The sequence below is a fragment of the Mytilus edulis genome, chromosome 4, assembly GCF_963676685.1.
Source record: "Mytilus edulis chromosome 4, xbMytEdul2.2, whole genome shotgun sequence".
NCBI classification, from domain to species: Eukaryota; Metazoa; Mollusca; class Bivalvia; order Mytilida; family Mytilidae; genus Mytilus; species Mytilus edulis.
Genome location: NC_092347.1, coordinates 82,860,110 through 82,879,221, shown reverse-complemented (window position 1 = coordinate 82,879,221; position 19,112 = coordinate 82,860,110). Strand labels below are relative to the sequence as shown.

The 19,112-nt window shown below is 31.8% G+C and overlaps 2 protein-coding genes across 2 annotated transcripts; one reads left to right on the top strand and one right to left on the bottom strand.

Moving 5' to 3' along the window:
- Positions 1–3,692: 3,692 nt before the first annotated feature.
- LOC139520759 (ependymin-related protein 1-like) lies at positions 3,693–8,850 on the bottom strand. Its single transcript, XM_071313685.1, has 6 exons — positions 8,660–8,850; positions 7,357–7,467; positions 6,853–6,943; positions 5,298–5,462; positions 4,248–4,330; positions 3,693–3,798 (listed from the first exon to the last, which is right to left on the bottom strand). The coding sequence occupies exons 1-6, from the start codon at positions 8,789–8,791 to the stop codon at positions 3,760–3,762; spliced, it is 621 nt and encodes a 206-aa protein (XP_071169786.1). The 5' UTR covers positions 8,792–8,850; the 3' UTR covers positions 3,693–3,759.
- A 3,337-nt stretch (positions 8,851–12,187) lies between these two features.
- Positions 12,188–17,170, top strand: LOC139518548 (uncharacterized). Its single transcript, XM_071310040.1, has 6 exons — positions 12,188–12,357; positions 12,714–12,827; positions 14,056–14,131; positions 14,895–15,059; positions 16,219–16,301; positions 17,091–17,170. The coding sequence occupies exons 1-6, from the start codon at positions 12,226–12,228 to the stop codon at positions 17,100–17,102; spliced, it is 582 nt and encodes a 193-aa protein (XP_071166141.1). The 5' UTR covers positions 12,188–12,225; the 3' UTR covers positions 17,103–17,170.
- Positions 17,171–19,112: the final 1,942 nt, after the last annotated feature.

Below are 19,112 nucleotides of genomic sequence, written 5' to 3'. Positions count from 1 at the left end.
TGAAAATCGATTTTTTTATCATTTGAAGGCTGTTTTTATATAGGATCTTATTAAAAGAATGAACACAATCTAGCATTATCCTTTAACTTCACGTTCCGAAAGATGGATTACGATATCTCACTAAATAATCCAACCCTATCTTATCCATCGAACTTGTATTAAAGAATACAAAAAAAGTAAAATCACAAACATACTGAACTCCGAGGAAAGTTCAAAACGAAAAGTCCCTAATCAAATGGAAAAATCATATGATAAAACACATCAAACCAATTGACAACAACTGTCATATTCCTGACTTGGTGCAGTTATTTTCAAATGTAGAAAATGGTCGGTTGAAACTGGTTTTATAGCGCTAAACCTCTCACTTGTATGACAGTCGCATCAAATTCCATCATATTTATAATAATCTGATTAATAAATTGGTGTGTATCTAACAATTTACAATGACGATCTGTGGAGAACAAAACTTTACCACAAAAGAGATGAATTCAGCATGCAAATTGTGAACTTTCTTTTTTATGTAGCAACATCTCAGATGTACCAGGATATGGTATATATATCTACAATTTGATACGACATTCCAGAAATTGTATTTCTTTGCTGCTTGCAAGAATGCTATTGATCATAGAATTCCAAGCGGTGAAATCGAAATCATCCCTTTGAAATGATATGAGATATCTGTTTCACATATGACGACGGTCATATTCTCCTATATATGTCAGAAAAATATTTGAGAACAAAAATCGACCCACATACGATTGGAAGATTGGGCAGCGAATAACACGTTCGTCACATCATTGTGTTAGATGTCCTAATTGCCAGTCTATGTGACAACCTTTTTCTTTATTTAGAATTGGACTTTTCATGAATCTTTTGATTGTGAAAATACTGTTTTCCTCAATATTTCTATAACAAGCCAACACACACAGTTTTCATCATTGTTTGATTCAGTGTCCTTCACAGATGCAAGTGCCTTTATCATTTCTATATTCATACTATCTTGTGACTTTAACTTTATGCTTTTAAAAAAAAAATCAAATTTGAATTGAGATTTATTTTATATAATTATTAAACCAGTAACGGTCCATATTCAATTGAAATGATTTTTTTTATTTGCATAAAGATTATAAGTAATAATGTACTACTAAGTTAGACTTAACACGCTTATTCTAAACTTCAATACAAGATTAGAAAGTTCAAGGTTGTTCAACAAACCTTGTCCGAAATAGAGTTTAAAATTATCTAGTTTCTAACATTTATAACTAATAAAATCTATACTATTTTTAAAAACATTTCATAACTGCCAATTCCCCTGTTTTGTTTCGTAAGAATTTGTTTAAAAGACACGTCATACTGCAATTTTTGTTATAAGCCTTTTGTCGTTGCATATCTTCATTAGAGAAATGCTTTCTTTTTTTTCATTTACATTTTTGGATTTCTTTTACTGTTACCTTAAATGGTATGAGATAAGCTCGAATTTTTCTTCCTTTTGATTTATCGAGCAAATAAATTATAGTATACAGTCTTTCGGCGTTAAGTATTAATTAGATATGATGCTTTATTGTTTTTCATGTTCAAATTCGGCTGTTTTTATTTTCTTTCCTATGACTTTTTCAAGCAAACAAATGAAAGTTTACAGATTAAGGATTTTAATTTTTACTACTTAAAAAGTCTTTTGTGTTGTCCTGCAAATATGCTAAACACACTTCTTATTGTTGCTTATTTCTAGTAAACCTACATAATGGTTGCTACTGATAAAACGACAATGATGCGTTAAGACCTTACTCAAACTAATGAAATTTCCCTCCATTTACGTAGATAGAAATATCTAATTTTAGAAAAGGAAACAATAAACCTTGTCAAAAACGGATTTGATTTAACCAAACAATTCTCCGAAATTGATATAATCTGGATCTGGATTGTCAACATATGTGTTACATTTAGAGAATGTGTTTTTCAACTACCTTTCTAAATTGTTTGGGACACAATTGTGTATTCATATATGAGCTTTTCAAAAAGAATGAAATGAAGCCAGCAATAACTTTAACTCGAAACTCTGTTAGATGATGCTGTCATCACACTGTATAAATTAGATCATTGATAAAGTAAAACGCGTCTATCAAATCAAACTTGAAATAAAGGAAACCAAAGATGGTTAAGACTGTTCCATATCTTATTTCTAGAAATTGACATGAAGGGTCGGTTGAAAACAAATCATGTTATAGATTCTAAAATTTATGTCAAAGTAATGTTTGATTTAATTAAAACTAAATGAAAAATCTATATTTTGTTGACGTGTTTCAAAAATTTTGTTATTATTTTGCCTATTTTGGGATATATAATTGTTGAGTTGAAAACAGTAAAATAATATAACTTTTGTAGCAGCGTTAGAAAGATTTTGTTTGCTTACATTGGTAAAGGAATTGATTATGAATTATTTCGAAACCACAAGTGTTCATGTTTATGTACCGTCTACTATACTTAGGGTGAACATGTTCTTTGTCAGTTTCTACATAGAGTATAAAGTTGAAATTAGGGTTATTATGGATAAAGATAGTTTACCATGGAGTTGTGGTCACACAGCATTAAAGAAAGCAAACATTAGAATGATAACGTTATGCAAATGGGCCGTTTTGACCAAAATTTCGTGATATGATTAATGAACAAATCGTTCTTTAAAATATCCGTTATTCTATGTTATTTTGAATATTTTAAGTATAGTTTTCTTTCTGTCATTATTTGTCGTCATAGTTACATACACGAATGATACTGTTATCGTTGTTTGCCATATTTCAAAGTAAAATAAAACAATATACGATAAATCTATGTTTATTGAAATTAGTTTTCACTGAATCTTTTATCAGTTTTAAACTACATGTAATTAATGTGTTTCAAATTCAAATAGCAAATGAGTCCTTGAGGCGAACAAATCGAATACTGAGGAGTCCTGTTTGCAATGTCGATAATTTTGTTGTCATAAGTTTTTTACTGTTACAAGCAATGCGATTGATTAGCGGTCGAAAACTTTGTTTTTCACTTAAAAGCGCAATTATTTGCAATGACTGATTCATTAATAAAAGGAAGAACACAATTGATATCAACTTAAATTCCTTATTAACGGAAAGACGATTTATTCAGAAAGTACATTGGCATTACCTATCAACCATATTTTCTACTGTAAGTCTTTCTTCAATTGCATGTGTTGTTCGAATGTTTATTGTTATTAAGATGATTGTTTCTCTAAGGACTTCATTGAAAATCAAACATGTAACATTGCAGTAAAACAAACAAAAAAGAATTAAATCAAGCAACATAATGGCAAAAAGACAAACAGAAACTACTATAGAGAATTTTAAAGACTGAACAACACCGAAAACCAAGAACGAAAACTTAAGCTCTGCTACATATGTGTATTTGAGATACAATGGATTATCGTGAATTCGTTTAACAAATACCATGAAACCGGAAGTTTCAGATAATAACATTTCACTAGTAATCAATGTATTTTAACTATCAATCAATATAAGGCAGTGGGTTATAAACTATACTATTGCCTTTATGTACCAAAACGAAGAGAAACAACAATAATATTGCTAGTACAATGATACACTCCCAGTATTAGGCTTTTTTACTCGTGCTCATTTACACCATACCCTCCTTCTCACAATATATATGAAAACAAGACAACTATGAAAAAGTACACCATTTTAATATATCCAATCCTGAGGTTGAAATCTTGAGTATCATAAAGAAATGTTCTTATTTTCCAAGTCCGGATATGACTGGTTTTGGCATCGGCTAAAAAAATGAATAAACATTAGAGTAATCAAGTTCAAGAACATATTTTAGTATGAATCATTTCCGTTTATTTGGTTATACATTTATGAAGCACCAATAAATACAGTTAAACTGCAAAGTCGTTCAACCTATTTACTGTTTGACACAACCCCTGATACAAACAGATAGTTATGCTGAACGTATTTTGTAATTAGCTGCATTTTAACAACAAAATAATAATTTGGGCGACGTTTCTTCTCCATGTCAGATTATCCTAAATGTTCCTGGAGTGCATATCCCCAAATTTTGCTTTTTAATGACGTTACAGTAAATTCATATTTTTCATTAATGCAGTCATAATTTTACATTTTCTTCTAATTGATGTGTACAAAAAAAAATGTGCCATAAAAATCTTAAGTACTTTTGTGGATGAATATATAAAGGTAATTCTGATGTGAAATACTACTTACGCAATTTTTTGGTGTTTGAAATACAGATGTGGATGCAACTCCTGGGGTAATTCCGAAAAACTCGACAGTCATTTGATATCCACCTATAAGAAATTAATATAAGTGTAAAGTAACAACATATGAGCATTTCACCATATATAACTAAATATTTGTGTAATTTTAATCAAACAGACACCAGGAGTTAAAATAAGTGCTCTAGCTGGAAGGGAATGTTTTCTTCACATTCTTCGAAATGAGGTCAAATTATAAAAAAAAAGTTACAGTTGTATACACATGTGCGATCAATTAAATTAATTTAAAATTTGAATCCTTTAAAGTTAAGTTTGATTGCTATGATTTGATTTTTTTAAGTTTTTGCATTTATAAAACATACGTTGGGAAATGGTGCCTTTCTTTGATGATGTTAGTGATATTCAAAAAAGCAGTTCCAACATATGTTTATACTTTTAATAGTACACGGATGTCAGTTTATCAGTTTAAGTTATGCTATATATATCGTGAATTGAAACTGCCAGATATCTGATATTTTGTCTTTGCCTTGTATTCCGGTTAAGATGATCAAGGCATTGCCATGAAAAAACGAACTACATTTGTTTGGAAATCCGCTCAAGACGTGTGTACACAAATTAAATATAACATAAACAAATTAAATATCATGTTTTCCCCCAACTGGACAATATCAAAATATTATATAATGGCGCTATAAATAATTTAAATTGCGAATCCTACATTTTTTTTTTCAAGTTAGTTATTTATAGGAATTAGATATTCACTTTGATAGAAGATACTTAAAGTAGCTCTTACTATTACCTGCACCTTCAGTTTCTTCCGAGGTTTCATATGCCAAAGGTTTGTCTTAAAGTTTGCTTAAGATGAACTACACATTGCCATAAAAAAAAACGAACTGCAGTTGTTTACATCTCCAAGGCAATCCGTTCAAGACGTGTTAACACAAATTGAGTATAACATACAACAAATTTAGTATCAAGCTTTCCCATGCATTTAATTGTCAATCTGATCGAAATAATTAAAGTAGCTCCGAACTATTACCTCCATCTTCAGTTGCTCCTGATGCTTCATAAGCCAGAGGTATGCATCCATCGTCGGACATAGTGGCATAGATAACGTTCTGGCCCATATTGAATTTGTACATTGTAGCCATAACCTTTGAGCTTCCAGCTCCGAAATAAGACTGAATTATTTTTGTATGATTCTCTACAAAAAAAGGTAAAATATAAAATAGTGAATATCAAATCATTTGAGAACATTTTGTTTCTGAAGATGTAAGCATATTCCATTACATAATCATATTGTTCAGGCTAACCCCCTGTCCCACATTTTGAAATGGACGCCATTAAACAAATTTTATGTTAGTTCAAATTTTCCATATCTAATTAGTAGTCAGAAAATTGAATGTTGGTCTATTGGTGGCCTTTGCGTTTTGGTGTCAACGGATTGTTTTCTCGTCCCAAAAGGTATAATTAATTTAAGTAAGTCTTGCATGATTTTTTTTTATTTTCATTTTATGCAATGCAGTTCGAATTATTTGATCAAATTAGGTGCACAGACTGTTTCTGCGAAGGTTTGTTACAGAAAACATTTTCAGATATCTTTAGGTATGAGCCGAAAAAGCGAATTAATTTTATAGTTGATACAATAGCATGCGGGCTATTTAAAATACTGCTGATTATTTTTTACATTAAAACGCCATACAATCAGTGTAGAACGTATCCAAAAGTTTAACACTGATACAATAAAAATTAGAAAACACCAAGAGGTAACCAGAACACTTATTCGACAGACAACACCAAGAGATAACCAGAACACTCATTCGACAGACAACACCAAGAAGTAACTAGAACACTCATTCGACAGACAACACCAAGAGGTAACCATAACACTCATTCGACAGACAACACCAAGAGGTAACCAGAACACTCATTCGACAGACAACACCAAGAGGTAACCATAACAGTCATTCGACAGACAACACCAAGAGGTAACCAGAACACTCATTCGACAGACATAACCAAGAGGTAACCAGAACATTCATTCGATAGACAACACCAAGAGGTTCCCAGAACACTCATTCGACAGACAACACAAAGAGGTAACCAGAACAGTCATTCGACAGACAACACCTAGAGGTTACCAGAACACTCATGCGACAGACAACACCAAGAGGTAACCAGAACAGTCATTCGACAGACAACACCAAGAGGTAACAAGAACAGTCATTCGACAGACAACACCAAGAGGTAACCAGAACAGTCATTCGACAGACAACACCAAGAGGTAACCAGAACAGTCATTCGACAGAAAACACCAAGAGGTAACCAGAATACTCATGCGACAGAAAACACCAAGAGGTAACCAGAACAGTCATTCGACAGACAACACCAAGAGGTAACCAGAACAGTCATTCGACAGAAAACACCAAGAGGTAACCAGAATACTCATGCGACAGAAAACACCAAGAGGTAACCAGAACAGTCATTCGACAGACAACACCAAGAGGTAACCAGAACAGTCATTCGACAGACAACACAATGACCAAATCGAATGTCAAAAAGATAAACAAATGTCAACAAAACACTATACTTACTTGGAACACATCCGGGCTCAATTGAGTTAATTGGCATTCTCATACAACTAATTTCCATACCATCTTTTGTTGTTGTTACGTATTGTTCTCCCTGTTCATGAGAAAAAGACAAAAGTTTAATTGACGCATTTTTTTATTTTTTTATTAATATAAGTGAAAATAAAGGCTTATTCAAATACTCATTTTACTCTCAGTTGAGTTCCAATGGATACTAAATCCGGTAACATATCCGTAAAGATATGACTCTCACATAGTTAACTATATAACAAACTTATTGTAATGACTTTAAATCTTTTAAAATTTCTTTTCAGCATTATGTTTATAAGTCATCATAAAAGCAAAAACAGGTTTGAATGCTGGAGATTGGTCACTGGAGTAATGATCAAAGTTTTGAAGGAATTGCAAAAGACAGGGAAAAAAATAATAATACACTATAATCAACTGGTAGTTAAAGTAGATAACATTTAAGAATTAGTATGACGATCGATATATTTATTCACTTACAGAACTATAATCTTGTAATATTTTCTGTTCCATACCCTGACCGTCCATTGAAAGTTGTTGTGTTATAAATACTCTCCTCATGTCTGTATCTACAGTTACATTCTGTGAAATCTAAAAATAGAATAATCAGCTATAATTCTATTTCAAGAGTTTGTATTTGTATGTAAGGGGGATAATTACCTCTTTTGAAAACCATTCGAGATAATGTTTCACAACTAAAATGTATATATATTTGAAAGGATAACATTTTTTTTTTTGCATAATTGCCAACCACGGAAACTGAAACTGAAGATTTCAAGCTGCATGGAGTAAAAAAGTTTCCATTTTAAATTCTATCAACTTCATCAAAGATACCTCCTCGTACGAATTTAATAATTCAGAGAGCATAATTTGAGGTATCTGCTCATTTCGTTGAAATATTCAAAAACATTGACCCTTTATTCAAAATCGTTAAAATAATTTTTTTTTTTTTTAATTTATCTGATCTTTGATTCAACGACTTACGACAATAAAGAATCAATCTATTTAAATATATTTATTCTTTCGCTAATGCATTGTGCTGCATTAGTATTATAGATATCGTCCAAAATCTTTTTTTCTTATTTTGGAATTATTTCTTTGAAATTTAAATTATGAATTCTTAAAGTGCTTAATCAGACTAAATACACACATTTATACTTTTGAGCTTCCATGTACTATGAGCATGCATGCATACATGTATGACCCGATAAGACAATCTATTATTGAAACTGGTTCAAAGATTGGTCGTATATATAAAATACGAAGATATGGCATGTTTGACAATGAGAATACTATCCACCAGCAACCAAATGACGTATTTATTAGCTACTATATGTCACCTTATGACCTTCAACAATAAGCAAAACAAATAGCAATTAGTAAGCTCAAGAAAGCACCTACATAACATAACATGTAAAACTATTCAAACGAGAAAACTAACATCTAATTATGTACAAAATAAACAAAACCAAATATGATACACGGTTATAAATGACACCCTCTGAATTACAACTGAGTTCTCAATTCTAAGTTTATAGTCTCCTGACTGCGTTTAAAGGCTCCAGACTCCATGTTTACCGAAAACAAATCTCAATCATTACTTATATGGATGATTGTCTGTAACACCGATACTTCTTTTGTCCATGGTCAATGATAGAGTAGCTATAGGTTAAAGTGAAATGATTAATAATTTGATAGAAATAATTTTTTTTAATCAAGCATCAGTAAAAAAGAAATGAACACCTTACACTTTTCTTCAGTTTTTTGCGATATGTAAAGTTACCTCAGTGTAATGTCCCTGTCCCTTGCCATCTGTGGAACCAAGAGCAATATACTCGGATCCTTCCCATTTACTTGGTGGACAGCAAGACCAAACCAAAGCTGGGAGCACAATCAAAGCTGTGTAACGAAACATATTGTCCGATATAATTAAATTTTACCACTTGTCAGTGTTATATATACACGAATTAAAGGCTGGTTCTTATCACTTATTTTTCCATTTATAAAGTAAGAGCATAGCCTTCGTAATGGAAGTTAACCGATAAGATAAAGCAGATCAGAATCAGTTCATTAACCAGAACGTATTTATGTTGGTATGTTGAAATGTTTAGAACTTACCTAAAAAAAAAAGACCCATTAATCATATGAACTTTCATCGTGAATTTTTGACCGACCGTACAACATTTTCCTCGCATTTTTGTACTCTTGATAAGTGAGTTGTATGTATAGGTGAAAATATTCGATCGTGTATCTATTTTAGAACTTTTACATTGTTGTAAAATAATAAATTCTAAGGAAATTAGATTTTTTATCAATTTGTCATTTAATTTTTACAATCAAAAGTATCTAAATCAAAACAGTCAACATAATACAGATGCTGTCTTGTTGATAATTTTATGATTCCCAATTCATATAAAAAAGAAAATGTGGTATGACTGCCAATGAAACAGCACTCCACAATAGACAATATGACACAGAAATTAACAACTATATGTCACCGTACGGCCTTCTACAATGAGCAAAGCCAATACCCCATAGTCAGCTCCGAAATGACAATTGTAAAACAATTCAATTCATGTACATAAAATGAACGAAAACCAAAATGTATCACATAAAAAACCGACAACCACTGAATAATAGGTTCCTGACTTGGGACAGGCACATACATACGAATTACAAATCAGTTGAAAAAGTCTTAACTCATGAGATTGATACAAATAGAAATACAGAGTGAACGTAGTCGGGTATTTGTACATGTATACCCTAACAACAAAAAGACACTTAGTACAGATCTGAGAATGCTCACAGTTAATGATAGCTAGTTCAAACCACTAACAACTAATAAAAAGAACATGCATCTAAATGCCAGTCGGCATATCACATAAATGAATTGTTTTTATTACATTTAAAGAAAATTTAGAATTTACGTATGGCTGGATGTAGCCTTTTGTAGCATATAATATTTAAATAGTTATGTTTACAAAAAGACCATATATATTACCTTATTGAAAAATCACGTGGCAGGAGCTGACCGGCGTAATTGAAAAAATAGATGGTGAAGAAAGGTATATTTTGAGAAATGGTATCATGCTAAGAACTTTGTGGAACAATGCTCTTCAACTTTGTTCTTGTTTGGCTTTATAAATATTTTGATTTGAGCGTCACTGATGAGTCTTATGAAGACGAAACGCGCGTCTGGCGTACTAAATTATAATCCTGGTACCTTTGATAATTATTCAAAAATGTGAGGCTTGAAAGATCTTTAGATTTTATATGTATGTACGTGAGTTTCAAATTTCATTTTTATAATTTTTTGTTCAATCATTAAGAAATTGAAATAGTGAAATCATCGCACGCTTTTAGAAGCCAGAATGGTTTAATTTTGTCAAATTAAGCTTACAACCATTGATGATTTATTATTCACTTTCAAGTGAATAATACAACCTCATTGAATCCGTATCCATGTGAACTTCAATTTAACACCTCACTTAGAGATGAATAACGTATGAAGTGTGCATGATTGGTTATTTAAAGGAAAAAGGTCAACATTGAAAGTGAAACAAAGGTAAATAATTTGATTGACTAATACACCTTGATTATTAACATCCTTTCTATAGGCAGGAATAAACTCGTTCCTTTATAGGAGTTGTTTCCCTTGACTAGCAATCTACAATTGAAATCAACGTAGTCGATCAATTTAAAATGGAGAATATTTAATTTTAAATGAGTTTAGTTTCACCACTATTGTTTGATTTTCTAGTCAATAATAGATAAAAAGAAAAAACACAGGAATCACCAAAATCTTCCGACAGTATAACAGACTACATGAAAACCAAACATCCGATTCCTCTTTTAACACAAAACCTACAAACTATAACAAAACCCAGTTCATTGCTGACGACTACACGGTATTGGTTTGTTAAACACACACAACTTGTACATATTTAGATCTTAGGTGGTTTTGGGAACATTGACTAAATTGAACTAAAGTTATTTTGGGTAAGAACCGATGATAATACACATCTAGCAATACATGCCATGCCACCTCCTTTGGTCTAGAATGGTAAAATATTAAAAACTTATAATCGGAATGTCAAAGCAGATTCGGACTCGTTTAACAAGGGTTACGGTCCACTCATCAGAGGAAGGGAGTGGATCGTAACCCTTGGCTATCGAAGATGATTAGAATCCCACCTGTTTGATCTTAAACTTGCGCATCACATTTTCAAAATATGTTTTCAGTCAGTTTCTAATAAAAGATATTTAATTTTTTGTTCAAGTGTGTCGTTTATTTATTTAAATTCCCTAAATGAATATATTAGATAAGTGTCAATTACCAATTTGATATTGCGTGATGTCTAATAACTTGATATAACTAGCAACGCATTTTATAGAAAACAACAGTAGTTTGTCAAAAAAAAAATCGATCGACTATTAAGATTGGAACGTAGCACAAACGTACCAATAACATACACACAAAAGACACACAGCTTCGATCTTCGAATACTCGACGTAGGAAGAAGTAGTTCAGAAAATCGTATGAATTTCGAAGAGAGAGAGATTGACAATGTGTGCTTTAACAGGGTAAGCGTCTTTAGCTATAAATGCATCACCCGCCATGCCAATACACAATTAGTCAGTTGACAATAACCGGGAAAAGGACATAATCGTTCAAGTTACAGATCGTACGATTATACTGAAGATCTATGACACCGACAGACCGTATTGGTCAACCTTTTCGTAAAGCTGACGATAAAACTTGTATAACGTCGATTTCAGTTTTTCATCCTCATACATGTAGCTTTGAGAGGTTTTTGTTTGCGAAGAGATCATATCACATCTACTTATTTTGAGAATATACGAAAAATAAAAAGATGTTCGTAAATATTTTTCACAAATTATGCCCAACAGAATACATATATTTCTTGATATCACAACATTTTAGATCCGGCACAGAGTTATATCGTCAAAAAAGGACACAAATGGGACAGAACAGTGTCGAAAAACAATAATTAACGCATTGTGAATTGACTTAATAATAACATTAATAAATTTTGCATTAGTTTTGTTTTGTTATATGTCCATCTGATTTCTCTTTCCTCTTTTTTATTGTAAATTAAAGAAATGATTAGTGAGGACAAGTCAGTTTTCTAACTTTCGAGACATAAGTGTAATTGACAGTTAAGACGTCATTCACTGTTATTATAAGAACGTATGCCTTATCATACATGTACCAGATGTAAATTTATATAACAATGGGAATTTCTGTATAATTATCAGGTGTCAATTCCGCATAAGTACCTGTGTAAATATATCAATATTCTCAGTTGTAAAATCAAAGATTAGAAAATGACTCGATTTGTTACACTTGTTTTATTACCAGCATTTATATTGGGTTGCTGCCCTCCAAAACAATGGAGAGGTATGGTGTTCGTCGATTACTCCATGCGGGGTGCTGATGGAATAGGTCACCGGAGTGAGGTAAATAATGCTTTCCGCACTAACAAATATTAAAATACTGAACAAAATACTAATCCATCTCTAGCAAAAGTTCACATGAATATGGATTCCAATGAGGTCGCTTATTTTAACAAAATTGAACGATTCTTACTTCTAAAAGCGAATTATTTTTTCTCTTTTTCATTTTCATTAATGATAGAAAAAAAAAATCATATTATAACCCCCCCAAAAATACCCCTTTTAGAAAACTTTAGGAAAACGAAGATGCATCCCAATTTCATATCAGAACACCGTTCATGTTATGTGTATATTACAGTTTGCAATACTAGTCCAACTGTATAATTATTCTCTTACTAAGTTTGTGTCTTTTATTGAAGATGTCGGAAGGTCTGATTTACGATCAAACAGTTAGGAAGTTGGTTACAAATCAAACATTAAGTGTTGACGGTGGACCTGAATTTCACCAGACAGCTTTACTAGACTATAATACGGTAAGTACTGAAATGAATTCTTATTCATAAAATGTCAACACCTGAAAACAATCTAAATATTAGTATGTAGCTTTTTTAACTTCAAATTAATTTCATCATTTGTATTTGTAAAAAAAAAAGTAAAATCACAAAAATACTGCGAGGAAAATTGAAAAAGGGAAGGTCCCGAATCAAATAGCAAAATCATATGATAAAACACATCAAACGAATGTACAACAACTGTCATATTCCTGACTTGGTACATGCATTTTCAAATGTAGAAAATGGTGGATTGAACTTGTTTTTTACCGCTAAACCTCTCACTTGTATGACAGTCTCATCGAATTCCATTATATTTACAACGATGCGTGAACAAAACAGACATAATAGGTTAAATAGTCAAACTATGGATAACGCAGTAATCACTGTGTCACAATCTCAAAACAAACAAACAGTTTTATTTTATTAAAAGCGTAATACAAGCTTACCTAAAAAAACGTACCTATCGAAAAAAAAATTAAAAAGTCATTACTATACATAATACATAATATAAGACATATATAGATATAGGAAGATGTGGTGTGAGTGCCAATGAGACAACTCTCCATACAAATAACAATTTAAAAAGTAAACCATTATAGGTTAAAGTACGGCCTTCAACACGGAGCCTTAGCTCACACCGAACAACAAGCTATAAAGGGCCCCAAAATTACTAGTGTAAAACCATTCAAACGGGAAAACCAACGGTCTAATCTATATAAACAAAACGAGAAACGAGAAACACGTATATATTACATAAACAAACGACAACTACTGTACATCAGATTCTGACTTAGGACAGGTGCAAAATATGCCTGGAATGTGAAGTTATATTATTATCTTCTTTAATGTTTTAAAATTATAGACCGAATATACTTTTAATGGCGAAATTCTGATCATTAGAGCATTTGCATTAATCACGAATTTGCTGGCGTATCCGTATCGACGTATCGTATAACACGTATATGAGGAAAGGATAAATTAAGTCAAGTTGGTCCCGATGAAAATATTATATAATGCATTAAATTTTATTTGAGATCGGGGTAAAATCATTATTGTAAACAAATCTTTTCGATACGTATTCGTCGATCTGTGCACGTATCCTGATACGTGAATTATGCAAATGCTCTATTAATAGCTTTTCTCCTTTGATGAAGCATTACAATTGTGTTGTTTTTTGTGATATTGATCTTTCTATTTAATTGTGCAGGGTATGGAATACATAGTCCGGGATAACAAATGTACGAAGATGAATATCACAACCACGGAACCAGGCTGCATACCAAGTAAGTTACAAAAAAGATAGTTTTAGTTGCTAGCTCTAACACTATCAAATTATTAACAAAATATTACCAAAATAGTAATATCTCCGTATTCCTATATGCATTCATCATACAATATTCAAACAGAGAAATACAAGAAATAAATAGAAATATGTAAACACAGTTAACATGAAGTTTTTACTGTGTAGTACTTTGATTCAATGTCCTTCTCTTGGTCAATAATACCTCAACGCTTAAACGCTCTGAACGAGACTCCTGCGTTTGATTAGCATATAAGCTTTAGATCATACATATAAAATCAATTGAAGGTAAAAATGAGAATAAGACTGCATTCTTATTGTATCTTTCTTTTAGTAAGTAATTTGCATCACAAAATATTAAAAAAAAAAAGCTGTCGACTCCCTTTAAGCAAAGTTGACCTTTGGATAAATTTTGATATTACGTATACGTTAAAGTCCTTTTTGGTATTAAATCTCATCTCAAAGTGGCAGGGCGTTTACGCATTCCTGGCTTTCAAATGTTTGGCTGTGCTTAACTGATGAGGATAAATTCATCAAAGTGCTTCAGAGGCAGAACATCAGGCAGAAAATGTATAATTTTCATTTTTAAGAGAAAGACATTTAAAGTTGAGTTATTTGTGATTGTAGTATAATACTTATCAGCATTTTTCTTTTCTGCCCATAACAATATCATAAAGATTATGAACTGAAAGTTTGGATTCCAGTTTTTAAAAAACGATTGTAGCAGTTATTTATTTTTATTCCAGCTAATGCAACTGTAATGAATCAGTCGTACATGGGTGCTGGAGCAGCTAAGGTGAAAACAACAATGTATAGATTTGAAGATGAACAAATGTTGGTTTACCTGACTGTTGCAGATGATGGCTGTGTTCCAATTTTTTACGAGGGTGCAGGAATGAACAGAAAAGGAGGTATTTACAACCTTTAAAGAGTCGCATACTTTTATTTCAGCTAATAAATCCACTACCCATCATACGAAATGCTAAATAGTTCAAACAAAAAGGGTGCAAGCAACCAACGGTGCTGAAAAGACAAATTGTAAAACAATTCACATGGGAAAGCCTCGGCTTGATTAATATCAAAACAATCTACACACCTATCTAACACAATGTTATGTAGGTGTTTTTTACTGTTAATGGTGTCTTTACACTAAATTTATTAGTTGTTTGATATTTTCTTTATTGATATATTAGTTTTAGATACGTGTTTTTTTTAGTTTTAAGCTAACCTGGCCCTCAGGGCCAAAAGAGCTTTCCTCATCACTTGGCGTTCGTGATCCGTCGTCGTTCGTCGTCGTCTGTTAACTTTTATAAAAATCTTCTCCTCTGAAATTAATGGGCCACAATCATCATTGGGGTATCTAATTGTTTTTAAAATGTGTTTGATGACCTAGCCCGATAACCAAGATGGCCACCATGGCTACAAAACGATTACAGGGGTAAAAATGCATAGTGAATTTAAACTCTGAAACTGAAGCATTTAGAGCAAATCTGACAGATAAAAAAGTTCATCAATTTAAGATCTCTCTGTCCTGAAATTTTAAGACAAATAAAAAAATCGGTAGTTGGGTTGTTGCCCCTGAATTGGCAATGTTAAGGAAATTTTGCAGTTTTTGGCTATTTTCCTGAATATTATTATAGATAGAGAAAAACTGTAAACAGCAATATTGTTCAGTAAATTGAGATGTACTAGAAATTCAACTTTAAGGAGTTACTGCCCTTTATTGTTGATTTCTAACAATTTTTGTAAATTTTTGTAATCTTTTTACAAAATCTATCCCTTGAAACTGCTGAGATAAAAACCAAACTTGTCCAAAACTATCATTAGGGTAGTAGATTAACAAAATGTGTCTAATGACCCTGCCTGCCAACCAGAACATAGGGGTAAAATCCATTTTTTGTCTATTTTTTTTTGAAACGATAAAAATAGAGTAAATCTAAAAGGAGCAAACTATTCAGAATAATGAGCTTTACCAATTATCTATATTTCTCAAAATTGTTACATAAATTTGTATAAATGACGTCATTGACTTGTCTCACTGTAACCGTTTTATCGTTGTTTTTTATATAGAATCCGTTAAAATGGGAATACAGTATATGGGAATTGAAGCAGTTGCGACTGATCAATCTGTATTTAATTTACCAGCCAGTTGTGTAAGTAAATTTAGTCAGAATTCTTTGTTATTAAAATATGCTTTAACAAAATTAAACAAATCATTTCAAAATATATATAATATATATTTCCATCATGCAAAGCTCTGATTCCTCCACCGGTATTGGATAAACTTGTTTTTCCGTTTCGAATATTAGCTCTTTTTATCTGAAATAAGATTTGGATTTTATTTTAAGATGTTTTGACATGAGCATCACAAAAAAAAATAATATTGTTTATTTTTTATCGAAATGTGCATCAGTTGCAAAATAAAAATGGTACCATTAATGTTATTAGGCAAAAGTAGTTTACCGATGTTTAAATCTTGCAATTTGATTGAAAAACACTATATTCTGAAATAACGGCTTACTTGATACCTCACACAAAATCAATAAAAAAGGGTAAACACTATGCAGAATTGCTGGCAGTTTTAAACTAACTTGTAAAAAATAGCATTTTGTTTCCATGTTTTTGTTTTGTTTAAAATAGTGTTTAATAGTTACAATTCTTTGTTTACCATTATATAACTAAGGATGTTCTTACTCCAGGCATAGATTAACTTAACCGTATTTGGCACAACGTTTTGGAATTTTGGGTCCACAATGCTCTTCAACTTTGAACTTTTTTTGCTTTATAACTATTTTGATTTGAGCGTCACTGGTGAGTCTTATGAAAAAGAAACGCGCGTCTGGCGTACTAAATTATAATCCTGGTACTTTTGATAATTATATAACGCAATCATTGTAGTTATGATGATGGTGATAATAATTTTGCCTTTTATTTCATTGCAGAGTATGATGTGATGTGTTGATGCTAGCAAATGCTGATTAACTATTACGGGTATCCCTTTTCGAATAAAATTTTAAAATATTTGGATAGTTATGATTTTGCATGGTTACCATAATATCTAGATATATTCACAGCGATTATTTACCCTGATGAAGGGTTTTCGATATCACAAACTAGTCAAAACATTTACTAAATTTTATCATCTGTGTAAGGAAATAATTCGTAAATATAACTCAACATGCAGACATCTTATACGTTCAGGTATTTCACATCCAATCTTTTATGGTAATATTCTTTACAAAGCAGTATTCACCTCAAAAACTCACAAAACCTTTAAACAAGCTTATTAAGATGGGATATAGTTACGAAACTGTTATCAGATCATTAAAGATTGCATATTTTGGCTTTAATATTGATTCACTTATAGGGTCTTTGCATCGAAACTAAACACATTTGTTAAAAAAAAAACAGTTGTTGGCATGACATGGGTTATGTTCTTCTCGTATATTTTATGATAGTATGATACTAAACCCCTAACGGGAGGGATTGTGACTGATATTCATATGATGAAGATATAATCTTTTAATCAGTTTGGTTGAGGTCTGGAGCTGGCATGTCAGTTAACTGCTAGTGGTCTGTTGTTATTTATGTATTATTGTCATTTTGTTTATTTTCTTTTGTTACATCTTCTGACATCGGACTCGGACTTCTCTTGAACTGAATTTTAATGTGCGTATTGTTATGCGTTTACTTTTCTACATTGGCTAGATGTATAGAGGGAGGGTTGAGATCTCATAAACATGTTTAACCCCGCCGCAATTTTGCACCTGTCCCAAGTCAGGAGCCTCTGGCCTTTGTTAGTCTTGTGATTTTTATTTTATTTTCTTGTGTATAATTCGGAGTTTAGTATGACGTCCATTATCACTGAACTAGTATACATATTTTTAAGGGGCCAGCTGAAGGACGCCTCCGGGTGCGGGAGTTTCTCGCTACATTGAAGACTCATTGGTGGCCTTCGGCTGTTGTCTGCTCTATGGTCGGGTTGTTGTCGCTTTGACACATTCCCCATTTCCTTTCTCAATTTTATTAGACAAAAATAAATCTTAAATTTTTGTTTAGTAGTTCTTTGAGGCGTCAGTTATATTGCACATCTGTGTTGAAACGAATGATCATTTCCCTATCCTTGATATTGTCATAAATTAACTGTTGGATTTCTACACCATGATTAACATTAACTGTATCTCGACAAAAAAAAATGGAAACCGGGTCCCAAATGCTCTTTATTTTCGTACTCCATTTGGACATTTGAACTTTTTAAAAGTCTTTTTGAAATCTTTCTTTCAAACTTTTAATCATATTGTAATCATATTATCTATTATGAATATGTAGTGTCCGTCGAAATATAATTTCAATTTTGTTTTCGAATGGCTGATCATTTTTGATGCAAGCAGTGTTTTTTCTATCTGTAATAATTTTTTCAAGATTAAAATTTAAAAAGCAAAATTGATTAAAAATCATCCTTTAAGGGCAACAACTCGAAGAAGATTTAGAATTTGTCAGTAAGATTGATAAGTCTTGTATTGGTTATCATTTGTTTGCTAACTGTGAGCTATGTATTGGTACTTTTCAAAATAATCCAAAGAAATACTGAATTTCTTCAAAAATCTTCTTTTGAAGTCAGCAGTTTCTAAAGGATAGGCGAAAGATACCAAATAGATATTCAAATTCACAAGTGATATCCGGGGCTCCGGAAGGGTGAGCAGATCCTGCTCCATAAGTGGCACATTTCATGTTGCTCAGGTAGTACAAATGTTGGTAATTTGAATTCGATTTGTCACATTAAGGGACAAAGGGGACGAAATTGTTATAACAATAATTTGAATATATCCGTCGTCATTTATAAAATAGATATTCCATAATGATTAGCGATTTAGCTACCAATAAATAACGGCAACAGTAGTATACCGCGTTATAAATCGATTGAAAGAAAATAAAACGTCGGGAAACACATGAACTTAAATCAG